Source organism: Castanea sativa, chromosome 10, assembly GCF_040712315.1.
Source record: "Castanea sativa cultivar Marrone di Chiusa Pesio chromosome 10, ASM4071231v1".
Lineage (NCBI taxonomy): Eukaryota > Viridiplantae > Streptophyta > Magnoliopsida > Fagales > Fagaceae > Castanea > Castanea sativa.
In genome coordinates this window covers 3292821-3311468 of record NC_134022.1, presented here as the reverse complement: position 1 = coordinate 3311468, position 18648 = coordinate 3292821, and the positions used below count along the sequence as shown (strand labels likewise).

At 38.8% G+C, this 18648-nt stretch overlaps 2 protein-coding genes across 2 annotated transcripts; both read left to right on the top strand.

Annotated features, from left to right (window-relative positions):
* Positions 1-6525: 6525 nt before the first annotated feature.
* LOC142613516 (uncharacterized) lies at positions 6526-7116 on the top strand. The gene has a single exon (XM_075785891.1). It carries the CDS (start codon positions 6526-6528, stop codon positions 7114-7116), a length of 591 nt encoding a protein of 196 aa, XP_075642006.1.
* Positions 7117-7671: 555 nt separating this feature from the next.
* On the top strand, positions 7672-8472 carry LOC142613515 (uncharacterized). The gene is made up of 2 exons (XM_075785890.1): positions 7672-7796; positions 8034-8472. The coding sequence occupies exons 1-2, from the start codon at positions 7672-7674 to the stop codon at positions 8470-8472; spliced, it is 564 nt and encodes a 187-aa protein (XP_075642005.1).
* Positions 8473-18648: the final 10176 nt, after the last annotated feature.

Below are 18648 nucleotides of genomic sequence, written 5' to 3'. Positions count from 1 at the left end.
TATGGTCGGAAGTTGTAGATTTATGGGCTTTGTAAATGATGTAGATGTGATTGATTGTGGGTGTTTGAAATGTTTATTTTGTTTTAGAATGAAAGAGAAAGAGAAAGATTCATTCTATATCAACTTTTTTTCTATAATATTCCTCCAAAAAAAAAATCTCATTACTTAAATTGAATAATTATAATGGATATGTGTGTACAATTTATAATTGTTACTTTTTATGATGAACTCATTACTAATAAAATTCTATAACAATTATGTTATAATACTTATACAACATTCTTCAAAATTATCTTACATAATATATTACAATATTATCTGCGTATCGCACAGATAACTTACTAGTTTGTTCTAAAGACCAAAAATAAAAGGAATAGTATTGTTGCCATTCAGCCTAGTAAACTAGGCTTGCTTGGTCGTAAAGGGTGTTAGAAATGCTACAAATACAACATTTTTCACTAGGGGTGTGTAGCCAACCCACCGACTTACCAAAACCGACTCGACCCAACCCAACTTACTGGGTTGGGTTAGTTTTTAGGGCTTAGTGGGTTGGGTTGGGTCAAAAAAAATTTTCTGATAGCGGGTTGGGTTAGGTTCGGGTCATAAAATTCCAAACCTGCAAACCCGACACGACCCACCCATATATTTAATATATATTATATAATTAATAATTTTTTTAAATAACTAGCTCTTCCTCAATCCTATTTAAAAGCCAACATTAATGTATACTAGTATGTAACCCATGTTACTGCACATGAATGGATATAATTTAATAAAATAATGAAAATAAATATATTGCAATTAATTATTTAAGTGATACTATTGGTTTTGTTTTATTTATTTATTTATTTATTAATCATGAGTTTAGTCATGTTTAAAAGACTTAGTTTTTACATGTTTAATAGAACTTAGCATTACGTAATTTTTTAACAAATATTTTTATCATACACAATTCTAATGAAAGAATGCTACACAAATATATATATATATATATATATATATATATATATATATATATATATATATATATATATATATATATATATATATATATATATATATATTCAAGGTTGATTCATACACGGTACATATAACTATGATTAAGTTGCTTTATCACAAACCATTTTTAGCAAAATATTTTAATCAATTAAATGTGGATCTCATAACGTGCATCTCATAATAATATATAGCAATAGAATAATGTGGATCTCATAAAAAAAAATTTAATCAATTAAAAATCACTAAAATTATGAGCATAAAACGTAAAAACAAACAAATAGGATAAGTACTAATTCCTTAAAAGAAAACTTACAGTGAGTTGAGAAAATTACACAAATAATCTTTGATGATTGAAGAATAATGGGATTACAACTTCCTTTCGAAATTGGTTAGAGACTCGTGTTAATAACGTGTTATGAAAAAGAAAAGAAACATGCAACATTAATGATAGGAAAAAAAAACAATTTTATAATTAAACAATAAAAATTATTGACAAAAAGGAAAGAAAGTATAGGCAAATGAAAGAAAATAAACATTCAACATCAATCAAAGGAAAACTACAAAATTATATAATTAAACAATAAAAAATTTACACAAAAAGGAACGACAACATAGGCAGATGAAAGAAAGCAGTAATTAAATCTTAGGAATGGTTGGAATTCGTTTTGCAGAGCATAAACTAGGTCCATGAAAATTGTAAAGACAAATGCAATCGGAATATCTAGAGAACCTCTTCTTATATAAGATACAAAAATATCCAAATACATGTATCATTGATATCGAGAGATTCTTTTGAAATTCCATAGCATTGATTGAAGAAGAGGGGAGTTGTATATTAAGGTACCTGAATCGGTGTGGAAAAGGAAGGTAAACCTAAAAATACGTGGGTGTGGAAAAATGAGGTGAACTTGAAAATACATGGGTGTGGGAAAAAAGAAAAAGAAAAAGAAGAACATCGGAATTACAACAGATGGAGGAAAATTATACTCCAATTTCATATTTACATTGATATGTGGCACAAAATAGATTATAATTCTAATTTAGAATTGCAATTGGAGTTTCTCTCTGCTTCACATATTATATATATATATATATATATATATATATATATATATATATATATATATATATTAGTTCATATATTAATGTATATTTTTTTTTATCAACTCAGGTGATATGTGTGATTTTTTTTTTTAGCTCAATTTAATAATAATAGTAATAAAAAAATTGTCAAACTCATGGGTTCAACCCGACCCATGCGGGTTGGGTTGGACTAATGTGATGGATTGAGTTTGGTTGAATTTTTTTTAACCTACCATGGTGGGTTGAGTCAAAAAATCTCTTTATTCCAACCCAACCCGACCGATGCACACCCCTATTTTTCACGATTGCTAAAATGACCGACTGCGAATGGTGGCAAAAAAATAATTAATCCATATAAAAAGTTGCATCCACAACTCGACTACTCCAACAAATATATAATATATAATTGTTGTGAAAAAGGTTGTATTTGTGACATTTATGTATATAAAACAGGGTTGCATGGTTATAATAGTTTTTTTATGGCCATACTATTTGTGTCACAGCTTGAAGACAAAGGGAAACTGTGATAAACTTGTGTTCATAAACTTTCTCAGATTATAAAGTGAAGGGGAATAAAAATGAATGTGACGGATCTACATGGCTGGATGTGACGGAACAAGGGTGACGGACTGATAGTTGGCAGCCAAGGAGCTCGAATCCACAGTAGACGGACAGATACAACGTAGTAGTCATCCTTCTAGTTTTGGTTCCAAGAATCCCTAAATAGGATTTACGCTTTACGATTAAGTTTGACGTGGCTTTGCTTGATCTCCACGCAAACGTGTATAAGAAGAATTCTTGCGTTACACGTTTAGCCTTGATCAAAGGACTCCTATAAGGAAAAGAACTCCAAAAGGTATGTAAAAGGAAAGAGTTCCAATTCTAGAAGGAAAGGAATTCATGGTTAAGGCTGGGATGTTAACCTTATGCCACTATAAATACTCCAAAACTCTCACAAATCAAGGTACGCATTATTGACTCAACTCTGGCACTCTAGGGTTGTGAAAAAAGTTCTAACTTGACTTTCGGAGGGTTTTTGGTCAGCACCACACCGGTGCTCTCTGTTAGGTCATCTCTTTTCGTTTTGTAGGTATTGTTTTGATTTGGGAGTGTGTGCAGTTTATTGGTAATTTTTTCGGCATTATCAGTTGGCACCGTCTGTGGGAAAAGTGAGTGATCAGCCTTTGCTTTATCCTTGAGACAAAAAGTTGCATGGTACTTACCTGATTGATGGCAACAACCAACAATCACGGCAACGAACCGCACACCACAGCCTTGGAGAAGCAAGTCCAAACGCTCGCTGTAGCGGTCGAACGCCTAACCAAGCAAAATCATGATTTGGAGGAGCAGTTGCGACAAAGGAATGCTCATCTTGGCACACAGGAGGAGGACCAGAAAGGAACAAGTGCTAAAAGGAGAAATTAGGAAAGACCCGAAGGTAGCCATGCTCCGAGTAGACCGGAGAGGCAGGACACCAACCGACCATCTTTCTCGGACACTCCCCCTCCTCACATAGCCGCTGAGATGTAGATGATGAGGGAACAGATGGATGTGATGATGAATGCCCTCAAGGGTCAAGTATCCAGCAACCTCGATGACTTGGTCCAGCGAACTGATTCGCCTTTTACAGCACTTGTTAGTTCATGCCCCCTTCCCCCGAAGTTTCGCATGCCTCAGGTGGAGAGTTATGACGGGTTCAAGGACCTCTTAGACCACCTAGAATCTTTCAAGACCATGATGCACCTTCAAGGTGTGCCGGATGAGATCATGCGCAGAGCCTTCCCCACTACGCTGAAGGGACCTGCAAGGATATGGTACAATAGACTGACTCCAAATTCGATCAGCACTTTTAAGGAGTTGGGCGCTCAATTCGTTTCGCACTTTATTGGAGGCCATCGATACAAGAAGTCCACAGCCTGTTTGATGAGTATTAAGCAACAGGAAGACGAGACGCTAAGGTCATACATATCCCACTTCAACAAAGAGGCTCTCTTGATAAACGAGGCGGACGACAAGATACTGTTAGTAGCTTTCACAAACGGGCTGTGGAAGGGTAAGTTCTTATTCTCCTTATATAAGAATGACTCGAAGACAATGTCAGATGTGCTCTACAGGGCAACGAAGTACATGAATGCAGAAGATGCATTACTGGCCCGAGAAGAAAAACCTAGGAAGAGGGAAAGGTAGGAAGACGCACGATCGGATAAGGGACGGAAGATGGCTAGAACTGGAGAGTGACGGGAAGATCGACGATCCAAACCACCCACGGGAAGATTCACGAACTTCACCCCTCTCACTGCCCTAATCGACCAGGTATTAATGCAAATTAAAGATGAAGGAGCCCTGACATTTCCTGACAAGATGAAAGGAGATCCTAATAAGAGGCCAAAGGACAGATATTGCCATTTTCATCGTGATCATGGCCACGACACAGCGGATTGTTATGACTTAAAACAGTAAATTGAAGCCCTTATTAGGCAAGGAAGGTTGCAGAGGTTCGTAATGAAGGAAAGAATGGACCAACCCTAGGACTAAACCCCTCGACGGAAAAATAAGCGTCCCAGACCACCTGTAGGAGACATACGGATGATTGTAGGGGGCACTACTTTTGCAGGGTCGTCTAAAAAGGGCCGAAAAACATACTTGTGGATGGTACAAAGCGTCTAGCTGATGGGTTCCTCACCAAAAATGGCGTGACTTGATAACCCCAGCATCAGGTTTTCAGAAGAAGATGCATGGTGCCTTCATTACCCACATAATGACGCACTTATCATCAGTATACAGGCAGAGGACTACAACATGCTTCGAGTTTTGGTTGATAACGGAAGCTCAGTGGATATCCTCTACTACCCGGTGTTCCAACAAATGGGGATTGGTAGAGAGCGACTAATCCTAACAAATGCACCCCTTGTTGGCTTTGGAGGGACAAGGGTCTACCTTTTAGGTGTCGTCACATTGTTTGTGACGGTCGGAGATTACCCCCAGCAAATAACCAAGGATGTGGTTTTTCTTGTGGTCGACTGCTTTTCTGCCTATAACGCCATCCTCGGACGGCTCACTCTTAATGCATGAAAGGTTGTAACCTCGACCTACCATTTGATGGTTAAATTCCCCACCGAATACGGAGTTGGAGAGCTACGCGGAAATTAGGTGGCTGCACGGGAATGCTACGTCGCCATGATGGAAATGGATGACCACCTGTAAGCAATGAACATCAAAGAACAACAAACGGTAGCAGAACCGGCGGAAGAGTTAGAAGAAGTACACCTCGATGATTCTAGGCTCGAACGGACCGCAAGAATTGGCACCTTGGCCAGCCAAACAGTTCGACAAGCGCTTGCAGTATTCCTCAAGGAAAACCAAGACGTTTTTGCATGGAGTCACGAAGACATTCTGGGGATCGACCCATCTATCAAGGTCCACAGGTTGAACGTATCACCCTCTTTCTCTCTTGTCCGACAGAAGAAGCGAGTGTTCGCCCCTGAACAAGATCGAGCCATAGCAGAAGAAGTACGGAAGCTACAAGAAGCAGACTTCATACGCGAGGTGTACTACCCTAATTAGTTGGCAAACGTAGTAATGGTCAAGAAGGCCAATGGGAAGTGGAGAATGTGTGTCGACTTTACAGATTTGAATAGGGTCTGCCCTAAGGATAGTTACCCACTCCCACGTATTGATACCTTGGTAGACTCCACCGCAAGACATGCACTCTTGAGCTTCGTGGATGCCTTCTCCAGCTACAACCAAATTAAATTGGATGAAGTTGATCAAGAGAAAACCTCGTTCGTAACAAGTCAGGGGCTTTTTAGCTACAAAGTAATGCCTTTCAGGCTTAAAAATGCAGGAGCCACATATCAGAGATTGATGAACAAGATGTTCATGCACCAAATTGGTAGAAACGTGTTGGTAAAAAGCATTCAGGAGTTCGAACACATAAGGGACCTCCAGGAGACTTTCGACACCCTTCGGTCATACAAAATGAAGCTGAATCCGAGCAAGTGCGAGTTCGGGGTAACCGCAGGAAAGTTCTTGGGATTCATGGTATCCCAAAGGGGCATCGAGGTCAACCCAAAAAAGGTGAAGGCGATAATGGAATTGGCTCCTCCAAGGACGGTTAAGGAAGTACAAAGTTTAAACGGCAAGATAGCAGCCCTGAATAGGTTCGTATCAAGAGTGACAGACAAATGTCTTCCCTTCTTTCGCAGGCTGAGAAGATCATTTGAATGGACAGATGAGTGCCAAAAGGCATTTGAAGATTTAAAGGTGTATTTCTCCGCTCCGCCATTGCTCAGCCCATCTATAACAGAGGAAGAATTGTTCCTATACCTTGCCGTCTCCTCAGCAGCCGTCAGTGCGGCTCTTCTTAGATAAGAAGACAAGATACAAAGGCCCGTATATTTTATAAGCCAAGCACTGAGAGGAGCAGAAGAAAGGTACCCTCAGATGGAGAAACTCACCTTCACATTGGTGACCACGGCACGAAAACTCAAACCATACTTTGAAGCACATACGATAAATATCCTGACAGATAAACCCTTGCGAAGAGCAATAAATAGCCCCGAAGCTGTTAGACAAATGGCATTGTGGGTGATCGAGCTAAGTGAGTTCGATATTCGGTATCAATCGCGATCGGCAGTGAAAGGGCAAGTGTTAGCAGATTTCCTCACTGAGTTCACCATCATAAAAGACCAGAGGGCAAAGGATACTTCCATATGGAGAATCTATATGGACGAATCGTCCAATAAACATACTGGAGGGGCTGGAGTGGTACTCCACACCCCGAAAGGAGATAAGATCGAATGCATGATCCATATGGATTTCTCTACCACTACTAACGAGGCAGAATATGAAGCCTTAATAGAAGGACTGGACCTCGCGATAGCCGCAAGAGCTAAGAGTATGATCATATACTTCGATTCTCAAGTATTGATTAGTCAGGTTTATGGAAGCTACAAGTGCAAGAATGAAAGACTGAAGAGGTATCTCGAGGAAGTGAAGGGTCGAGCGAACAACCTCCAGATCAAGTTGGTTTAAATCCCCAGAGAAGAGAACCAAGATGCCGACCGACTCGCAAAAGTAGCTTCAGCAGAACGTATGATCATCCCCGACCAGTTATTATCCTTCGTCCAACTCTCATCATTATTAGATGGCACTAGCATGCAGGAGGTAAGCAGTGAGCATTCTTGGATGGCTCCAATAACAGCATATCTTAAGGACTACGAACCGCCAGACAACAAAGAGGTCGCAAGAAAGTTGAAGGTTAAAGCTACCCGGTTCGTTTTGATTAAAGACGTCCTATACAAAAGAGGATTTTCTCGACCGTGCTCGAGATTCCTCAACCACGAAGAAGCGGACTACGTCATGAAAGAGGTCCATGAAGGAGTTTGCGGCAACCATTCTGGATCTAGGTCTTTGGTGCACAAGCTACTCTTTGTAGGATACTACTGGCCAACAATGCAGAAGGATGCTAACGCATACGTCAGAGCCTGTGACAAGTGCCAACGATTTGGCAATTTCATAAGGAAACCAACGGCAAAATTCACCCCTATGACGGCCCCATGGCCATTCGCACAATGGGGGTTAGACATCATGGACCCGTTTCCAACAACGATTAGGCAGTTGAAGTTCTTAGTAGTTGGCATTGACTACTTCACCAAATGGGTGGAAGTAGAGGCTTTGGCCACAATCACCAAATGGAGGAATATTATTTGCAGGTATGGTATTCTGAGGGTGTTGGTTTCGGACAACGAAAAACAATTCGACAACTACGCATTCAAAGACTTTTGTTCCCAGCTTGGGATCAAGAACCACTACTCGTTGCCCGCCCACCCGCAGGCCAATGGACAAGTTGAAGTCACGAACCGGTCCTTGCTCAAGATCATCAAGACCCAGCTCGAGGGGGCAAAGGGCATATAGCCGGACGGATTGCCAAGTGTTTTATGGGCGTACAGGACAACGGCGAGAACACCGACAGGGGAAACACCGTTTCGATTGGCGAATGGTAGTGAGGTCGTCATACTAGCAGAAGTGGGGCTAGCAAGCTACCGGGTGGAGAACTACGACATGAGCAAAAATAAAGAAGCCATTCGTCTGCAGCTCGATCTTGTGGACGAAGTTAGGGCCACAGCAGAGCAGAGACTAGCTCGATACCAGGACCTGATGGCGAAGTATTACAACTCCAAGGTCCGGCACAGGAACTTCCAGGTTGGAGATCTGGTCTTAAAAAGAGTACTCGACGCTACAAGAGATGCCTCCCAAGGGAAGCTAGGACCTAACTGGGAAGGACTGTACAGGATCATTTCATGGCATAGGAAGGGAACGTACTACTTAGAGACCCTAGACGGGAGAAAGTTGAGTCATCTATGGAACACGGAGCACCTGAAGAAGTAATACCAGTAGACGAAGGACAAATGCAACATTTACCTCCTCATTTCCAGTTTATCTTTTCTAGTAGATAGTTATAATTTTTATTTTCTACAAATATTTTTAGAGCCAAAAGACGTTTTTCTTATTTTTTGTGAATAATATACTACCAATCCATTATAATAAGAGGAGTTTATTCAAAGCATATGAAATATATTTTGCTCAAATTCTACTAAGTCCATGAGGTGGACGGTTCATCCCAAGAGGGATAAAAATTTACCAAGTCTACACAGTGGACGGATCATCCAAGAAGGATGAAATCTACCAAGTCCATGAGGTGGACGGTTCATCCCAAGAGGGATAAAAATTTACCAAGTCCACACAGTGGACGGATCATCCAAGAAGGATGAAAATCTACCAAGTCCATATAGTGGACGGATCATCCCAAGTGGGATAAAAAATTTTATCAAGTCCACACAATGGACGGATCATCCAAGGATGATCCAAGGGTAAATTCACCAAGTCCACAAAGCGGACGGGTCATCCCAAGCAGGGTAAAATTTAACATATAAGGGACGAATCGTCCCACAAACAACAACGTTCACTAAAATGACAGAATGAACAGATCAATCCAAACGAGATAAAATTTCTAGATGAGGGATAAAAAGTAACGAGGACGGCCAAAAGAAGACGGATTCATTAGAAAAATTTGTCAAAGCAAAACACCAACAAAGTAACACAAGCAAATGACAATAGTTGGAATTAGCTATTCCCTCATACATTCCTGATATTCCAAAATAAAAATAAATAGACAAGGCCTATATGGGAGAATAGGAATGTATGGGAGAACAGCTACCTTTGGGCGTCATCCTCAACGGACGTATGGGCGTCATCCTCAACGGGTCCTTTTTCACCTACCTCTAGGGCCTTGTCGTCACCAGGTCCTTCACCAATCACCAAAAAGCTCATTCGTTCCCTCAGAGTAGACAGGGCGGGCAAGGGTCTGGCCTCCAATGTCTATATTGATGTGTGCAAGGTTCAGGTCAGGGAACGAGGCCTTCACTTGACGGATATAGTCGTCAAACCCATCGGCAAAAGAAGGACCCAGTTCGTTCAAAAAGGCGTCTGAGTTTCGGTACTCTTTGATGGCCTCAACCTTTGCTTGACGGAGATTATCTTCATTAGCCTTCACAGTCTCCCTCAAGAGCTCCACCTCTTTCTCCAAACTCTCATAGGCTTGCTCGGACATTCTTAGTTTTTCCTCGTGACGGGTCTTCCAAAGCTTCAGCTCCTCAAGCTCTTGCTGTTGCCCTTGACTTTGCACGGACACGCTCTAATGACCTCTCGTGAGCGAGACACCGGTCCATTAATCCCTTAGCCGTCACGACCATCTGTACCAACAATATATAAGCGAAAAAGTAAAAACATGACGAAACAAGTAAGTGACGGGTACTGACCTGAGCAAGACTAAATAAACAGGTCTCCTCCATTGCCTCCGTCGTATGATTACCTAGGTCTTCGTAATCCTCCTTTTTAATGATAGAAGTTAATTGACCAAGAGCGTACTGTGAATCCTCGCGAAGCAAGATGGGGGGTTTCTCTTTGACAGGGTCAGGATTCACCATCAGACCCTTGCCCTTGCCTATCCCTAGCTTAGGGGGCAACTTCGTCACACCGGACCCTTGACTAGTAGGCAATCCCGTCACCAGCTTTTGTTTCTTACTGTGATGGTTAACCTTTTCAGTTGGTAGCTTTTTTTGCAGACGGATGAAAAGAACCCGACTTGGTAGGAAGGTCAACACCTTGTTTTCTCTTGAGAGCTTGTTGTTTGATAAGAGCTCTTCTCCTGGCATCGTCCATTTCTGCAAAAAGTAGACAGGTGAAAACAATGTTGTACAACAAAGCAACGGTGGAAGGTTAAAAGACTTACGCTTGCGTATTCCTGAGTCGTATCGATGGGCAGTGGTTGTAGGTTCTGGACCGTCACAATACCAAATGCAGGGTGTCTAAGGTGACGAGCTTGATCCAAGTCCTCTCCAACAACCTAGTGGTCTGGAAGATATTTTCTAAGAAGCCAAATTGTTGTGTAGTAACAAGTGGACGGTCCCTAGCTGCAAAACTGAACAGTTAGAATAACTTCAATACTTAATAAAAGCTTGTAAAGTAAGACGGGCTCATACCGGACGAAGGCATTATCCCCCAAGTATTATCCACCGGCATGTATTCGTGATCGTTAGGACGACACGTCCAATCGTCTCCCTGAAGGAAGAAGTATCGACCCTTCTAGTTACGATTGGAGTCTGGGGTCTCGGACACTAGTCTAAGCACCAGACTCTTCGGCACGAAGCTATACATACCCTTCGACTTGGTAATCTCAGACGGACGATAACAGTGAAAGAACTCTTCCACTGTTAACTGTCTCGCCCCGTCAGACATCACACCATACAAGACCTTAACGCTTAGGAAAACTCTCTAGGCATTAGGTGAGATTTAACTGATGGCCAAACCTAAGTACTGAAGGAGACGACGGTGCAAAGCACTTAATGGGAATCGAAGGCCTGCTTTGAGCATCTGCTTATACACACCAACGTCTTAAAGACCCTTGTAATAACACTTCTCAGATTTAAAAGGTAGACGGATGAGAATGTTATCAGGTATCTGATATTTCTGCTTAAGCGTATTGAAGTGTGGCTGCTTGATGCTGGAGATGAAATCGTTCACCGTCCACAAAGGAAGCATGACAAATTTCCTGAAACCGTCAGGGCCTATGACGGATTGGATCGGTGGATCTATACCGTCTAAGTCATCGTTCGAGTCATATTCTGACCCATCCTCATCCTGCCCTTCATCTTCCACATTGGAAGGAGAGCTTGCTGACGGTTCCCTCTCCTCACTAGAGGTGTCTTAGTCTGCTTGACCTGGCGGGAACACCTCTTTATAGCCTCACTAGACATCTGACACCTACATATGACAGGTAAAGGAAACCTAAGACTCTAGATCTATACTAATAACGGACCAACATGCGAAATAAAAAACAGAAATTAACAAGCAAATAAGGTACTCACAGGTGGATGATACGAAAAGGCAACAGACGAGCTGAAAGGACGACGAATCTCAACTTCTTGAGGCGACGGATCACACAAAGTGGATAGTTGCGCTCTGATCAGTAGAAAATTTTCCAAAGTGTAAAAATGAAAGGGATGGACAGTATATATAGAGGGAATGGCGCGGTAAATGAAGGGGCGCATCGATTCCAACAAACCACCAATGGAGTACCACCACGTGTCCCTGGTACATTTATGACTCTGATCCAACCTATCCATCGAAACACGCCTATCAAGGGTCAAACATAACCGTCATTCCATAAGCCCGCAAAGGAAAGTTGATAGTCTCATGGAATGAGGAGGCAACTGAAGGGGAATGAAAATGAATGTGATGGATCTACATGGTTGGATGTGACGGAACAAGGGTGACGGACTGATACTTGGCAGCCAAGGAGCTCAGATCCACAGTGGATGGACAGATACAAGCAGTAGTCATCCTTCCAGTTTTGGTTCCAAGAATCCCTAAATAGGATTTACGCTTTACGATTAAGTCTGTCGTGACTTTGCTTGATCTCCACGCAAACGTGTATAAGAAGAATTCTTGTGTTACACGTTTAACCTTAGTCAAAGGACTCCTATAAGGAAAAGAATTCCAGAAGGTATGTAAAAGGAAAGAGTTCCAATTCTAGAAGGAAAGGACTTCATGGTCAAGGCTGGGATGTTAACCCTACGCCACTATAAATACCCCAAAACCCTTACAAATCAAGGTACGCATTATTAACTCAACTCTGGCACTCTAGGGTTGTGAAAAAAGTTCTAACTTGACATTTGGAGGGTTTTTGGCCGGCACCACACCGGTGCTCTCTATTAGGTCTTCTCTTTTCCTTTTGTAGGTATTGTTTTGATTTGGGAGTGTGTGCAATTTATTGGTGATTTTTTCGGCATCATCATAAAGGGTGCTTATGTGGCCAGCAATAAGTGAGAAATCCTAAGCAAGAGAAGCCGCAAAGGCAACGCAAAGGTGCGAAGTTCAAAAATCTTCATTCCCTAACGGCTAATAGCTGCAAGCCTTGATGAGTACTAGCGTGAAGAAGCGATAACAGTCAATAGAAAAAGAATAGACAGCCCCCTGACCCCCCTTGGCCCATAAAAAGTGCAACGAGGTAGAACAAACACTCTTCCTCTTGTGATGTATGTAACATTTTTCTTCCTTCAAAGTTCAAATAAAAAATGGCCAATGACCTTGCTATCCTGACTACAATATCAATATATTTTAACAATTATAACTATTGAAAATTTTAAATCCCAACTAACACTACTTTTAGGAAAAGTGTGAGTAAAGTCTCATATTGAATAACAAAGACATGAATGAGTGGATTCTCAAAAAAAGAAATAAATGAGTGATTAATATAATATGATTGAGATCATACCCAGTAGGTTTAGGCCTTTTGGGTCAAGTATGTCTTTATATGTTATATTATTTTTTTTCATCCAAGCATACTCATTATTCTTATGTTGGTTTTAGCAAGTACAACTTTGCTTGTATTCATTTAATATTAAAATACAGCTATGGCAAAAGTGGCTTTTCTTTTTTTCTTCCTTTTTTTTTTTTGGAAAAAAATTGGCCAAGCATAAGATGAACGTTTGGATTGTGAGAATAAAAACAAAAGAGATTAGTTAATTTACAATTAAGAATACTCTTAAGCATCTGGTTTCTTTATGATTTAACTATATTTGTAAATTAGAAAATAAACATTATATCTTTCAGCTGCACAGGTCAAGTGCTCTTTCTTTATGAATACATAAAAGCGAAAAACCAAGCAAGTCACATTTCCATGCTTGTACGTTTGTGTTATATACATAAAAGGGACTGATTAATTTACAATTAAGAATATTCTTAAATATTTGGTTTCTTTATGATTTAACAATACTTGTAAATTAGGGAATGAACATTATACATTTCAGCTGCACAAATCAAGTGCTCATTCTTTATGAATTCCTAGAAGTGAAAAACCAAGCAAGTCACATTTCCATGACTAAGATTTAAAGCATTCTTCAAGATTTTCATTGGCTTCTTGTTTGAATATAGGACATCAGACCAAGTATTGGTTCTAGCTTCTAGGGGAATATTAAATGAGCTCTCTTTTTTACTTAAATCAAGTTTCTTCCATAGCACATGACCACTCAAGATACACCAGAAATCAAATCCATAACATTGAAGATCGTGTTTTATGGAAAAAACTTGATTTGAGTAAACTAAAGTCTAGCTCATTTAATATTCGCCTAGAAGCTAGAACCAATACTTGGTCTAATGTCCAATATTTAAGCAAGAAGCCACACTCGAGGAACACTAGAAATCAAACCATAACATTGAGAAGCATCTTGACAAGGATATCATAGTCCATGTTGTTCCAGCTTCGAGCACTTGAGCGTTTGTTCCTCATTTGTTCAAAACAAATTTTCACTTCATCACAAAGAAATAGAAACATAATAAGCATATATGGTTTCTTCATGATTTAACTATACTTGTAAATTAGGAAATGAACATTATACCTTTCAGTTGGACAGATCAAGTGCTCATTCTTTATGAGTACATAGAAGTGAAAAATTTACAATTAAGAATATTCTTAAATATTTGGTTTCTTTATGATTTAACAATACTTGTAAATTAGGGAATGAACATTATACATTTCAGCTGCACAAATCAAGTGCTCATTCTTTATGAATTCCTAGAAGTGAAAAACCAAGCAAGTCATATTTCCATGACTAAGATTTAAATCATTCTTCAGGATTTTCATTGGCTGCTTGATTGAATATTGGACATCAGACCAAGTATTGGTTCTAGCTTCTAGGGGAATATTAAATGATTTTTTTTTTTTTACTTAAATCGAGCTTCTTCCATAGCACATGACCACTCAAGGTACACCAGAAATCAAATCCATAACATTGAAGATCATGTTTTATGGAAGAAACTCGACTTAAGTAAACTAAAGTCTAGCTCATTTAATATTCCCCTAGAAGCTAGAACCAATACTTGGTCTGATGTCCAATATTCAAGCAGGAAGCTACACTCGAGAAAAACTAGAAATCAAACCATAACATTGAGAAGCGTGAATATCTTGACAAGGATATCATAGTCCATGCTGTTCCAGCTTCGAGCACTTGAGCATTTGTTCCTCATTTGTTCAAAACAAATTTTCACTTCATCACAAAGAAATAGAAACATAATAAGCATATTTGTTTTCTTTATGATTTAACTACTTAAGAATATTCTTAACTATTTGATTTCTTTATGATTGAACTAGTAAATTAGGAAATGAACATTATACCTTTCAGTTGCACAAATCAAGTGCTCATTCTTTATGAGTGCATAGAAATGAAAAGCCAAGCAAGTCACATTTCCATGACTAAGATTTAAATTATTCTTCAGGATTTTCATTGGCTGCTTGCTTGAATATTGGACATTAGACCAAGTATTTGTTCCAGCTTCTAGGGGAATATTAAATGAGCTCTTTTTTTACTTGCATCGAACTTCTTCCATAGCACATGACCACTCAAGATAGACCAGAAATCAAATCCATAACATCGAAGATCATGTCTTATGGAAGAAACTCGATCTAAGTAAACTAAAGTCTAGCTCATTTAATATTCCCCTAGAAGCTAGAACCAATACTTAGTCTGATGTCCAATATTCAAGCAAGAAGCCACACTCGAGAAACACCAGAATTCAAACCATAACATTGAGAAGCATGAATATCTTGACAAGGATATCATAGTCCATGTTGTTCCAGCTTTGAGCACTTGAGCGTTTGTTCCTCATTTGTTCAAAACAAATTTTCACTTCAACACTAAAAAATAGAAACATGATAAGCATCAATGTAGACGTCATTTAGAACCAATTGAATCTACTTGAGCTTTCTTTTAACGAGTACCAGGTAGTTAAGGCATAATAGGACCATTGAAACATTAAAAACACCCAAAGGAACATACAAAGTAAAGTTCATCTTCTCAACTTAATGTAAGAAAGCATGTAATACACAGGAAAACATTGTCATTGATTTTCTTAGCCCACAAAGTAGAACATGTAGGAACATACGAAAAGTCATTAAACAAAAGAATTCAGATTGAACTCTCAAGGAAAATTTACACATAATATTAAATTTATTTCAGGCCCTTAAAGTTTGTATCTAGATCATTTACAGTTTTCTCTGTTACCGCAAGGCTCAGATAAAAAATTTAACTTGAAGACATAATGTCAAGATAAGAATATTAGCTTTCATTGCAAAATGAAGGACCTAATACAAAATCCTGTATGCCAAGGAAGGAGTTAGAGAAGAAAAGTCATCTTGGTTCTAAGTTCTAACAAAACATAATATGGATTAATTCAAATTCTCTACGCTTAATTAATATGTTGAATGTGGCAGCTAAAAATATATTGGGCATTTGCAACTAATTTTGAACATAACATGTTTGTCTACACAAGCAAATATCAATAAACAAGATAATCTGAATAATGAAATTTTCTTTAAATAACTTCGCTGACTCTCTCAAGGATAATGAACACTTTAAAAGTTTGAATATCATTTTATAAATTACACTTTTTATTATGTTTTGCAAAAGTGTAATTTAAACCACTTTTATTGCCTCGTACATGTAATAAAAGTAAAAAGTTTGAATATCATTTGATAAAAGTGCTAAAGTGTAATGAGCCAAAGTACACTCAAATTATGATAAAAACAAATCACAGCACTCACAATGAGGTTTTAGCAATCCAGACACTAAAAACACCTGTACAACAAGGTTGTTAAAATAACTTATTGGTATAATATTTTGACACTTTGCTACAGTAGGCTGCCAGAGATAGCAGTCCACTGTAGCTGAGAGTTATATGCAAAACAGAGACTATTTTAATCACACAAATCACACTCTAGGTGTCAGCCTCTCCCACATGTTTCGTACTTCCTCACCTTTATGTAATAAAATAGAATATTTAAATGAAAAGCTAAAAATCTTAAATGCTTTGATGTTGGATGCATTGTAAAATGAGTTGTTAAAATAGATAAAGTAGCTTTTTGAGTTGTTAAAAACTATAAATTTTAGTAACTTTACTGTGAGTGCTAGCAAATTAAGTTATTGCCTTATACATGTAATTTGACTTTAAACTATTTGACGGTGACACTTACCTCTTGTTTTCACAACCCGAAAGATGAGAAACTTTTACTCTTTTGCAAGAAATTTGTAAGCTCGCATAAGAAAATGAAGTAATCAAAGATAAGGAAAAAAAAAAAAAACTCATTCATAAAATAAAATAAAAAAAGAAAAAAGAAGAAGACATCTTTGCAAAGAAATGTACTTACCTTAAGCCAAAGTCATGTTTGGATCTCTTTTCGCACTTAGATTTTGAAGTTTGAGAGCAATTAGACAATTTCATTCATATGGATGGCTCAAAGTGTTGAGTCTTCAGAGCAATTAAACAGTTAGACCAAGATTATGCAAATTCAATTATTATCTGCCAAAGCTAAAGGTACTAAGTCATCGGACAAACGGTGTTAAAAAAAAGTTTTGGTCCGTCTATTGGACAACTTGAAAAATTTGGAGGTGCTGAATATATCTCATTGCCTCTGTGTAGCAGTTCAGGACTCTACATGCTCAATTACAGTGTGTCGAGAACTTGATCAAACATCTTTCATTTTTCAAGTCAAGTTTTCGACACACTGTAACGGAGCATGTAGAGTAGGCAATGAGATATATTGAGCACCTCCAAATTTTTCAAGTTGTCCAATAGACGAACCAAAGCTTCCTTTTACGTGATTGTGCTTGAAGACTCAACACCTTTAGCTTTGACACATAATAATAGCAATTGCATAATCTTGGTCAAAAGGGCACAACTTTAAGTATGAAGAAGTTCTTGCAACAGGTTTGATTGGATCAAGGTGTCGGATTTGATCAAAGTGTGACACGTAGTGTCATGCAGTCATGAAAGGCTGAACTGCCAACGGAGGCTTGTGACTTGAGCTAGACAGCTCGTGAGGTGCATGAAGGAACGTGGGAATTTCTAAGGGGTGTGGGGAGTGCGTGAGGTATTGTAGTGATCAATTTTCAGGTGTTGTGATCAAGGAAGTTGATTTCATAACATACAGGTTGATACATCCAGAAGATGACCTAACCGATATGGTGACCAATTCAGATCGGTACCAATTTTCTATTGAAAATTGTTAACATTCCCATTGATAGCTGCTATCCTTGATAGAGTAACACTAGCAACACCACAACCGCTCCACAAATGCTTTGTGGGATGACTGTTTGTACCTCTTTTGACCTCAACTTTCTCAAATAGTCTACGCATAGATAATTTTTTTTTTCTTTTTTTTGGAGGCAGCCTGAGGAAAATGTGGAGAAGAAAGAGTGAGATTTATAATGAGGGTTTGGTAAGGGAGTTTGCTAATGGATGGTTGTGATTGTGCATTAAGTTTTGGTAGGTAGGTGAGCGTTAAAAGTTATGTTTTGAAATGGAATCTTATTTAAGATATTAAATACATGCTTTTACTTTTTACTTAGGTTCACGTTTTTTATGAGGAGCGAGGCTTGTGTCTAGTGGCCAGTTTCACTGGACACGCTAGGATATGGACCCATCTTGAGAGGAATGTGGAGAAGAAAAAGTGAGATTTATAATTAGCGTTTGGTAAAGGAGTTTGCTGATGAACGGTTGTGATTGTGTGTCACGTTTTGGTAGGTAGGTGAGCGTTAAAAGTTATGTCTTGAAATGGAATCTTATTTAAAATATTTTAATAAAATATAAAATATATGCTTCCACTCTTTACTTAGGTTCACGTTTTTAATGAGCATTCTTTTTTCTACATAGGTTCACATTTTTTATGAGGAGTGAGGATTGTATCCAGTGGTAGTTCCATTGGACACACTAGGATATAGACACGTCCTAAGAGAAATGTGGAGAAGAAAGAGTGAGATTTATATTTAGGGTTTGGTATGGGAGTTTGCTAATGAACAGTTGTGATTGTGTGAGACGTTTTGGTAGGTAGGTGAGTGTTAAAAGTTATGTTTTGAAATGGAATCTTATTTAAAATATTAAATACATGCTTCTACTTTTTACTTAGGTTCATGTTTTTTATGAGTGAGGCTTATGTCTAATGGTCAATTC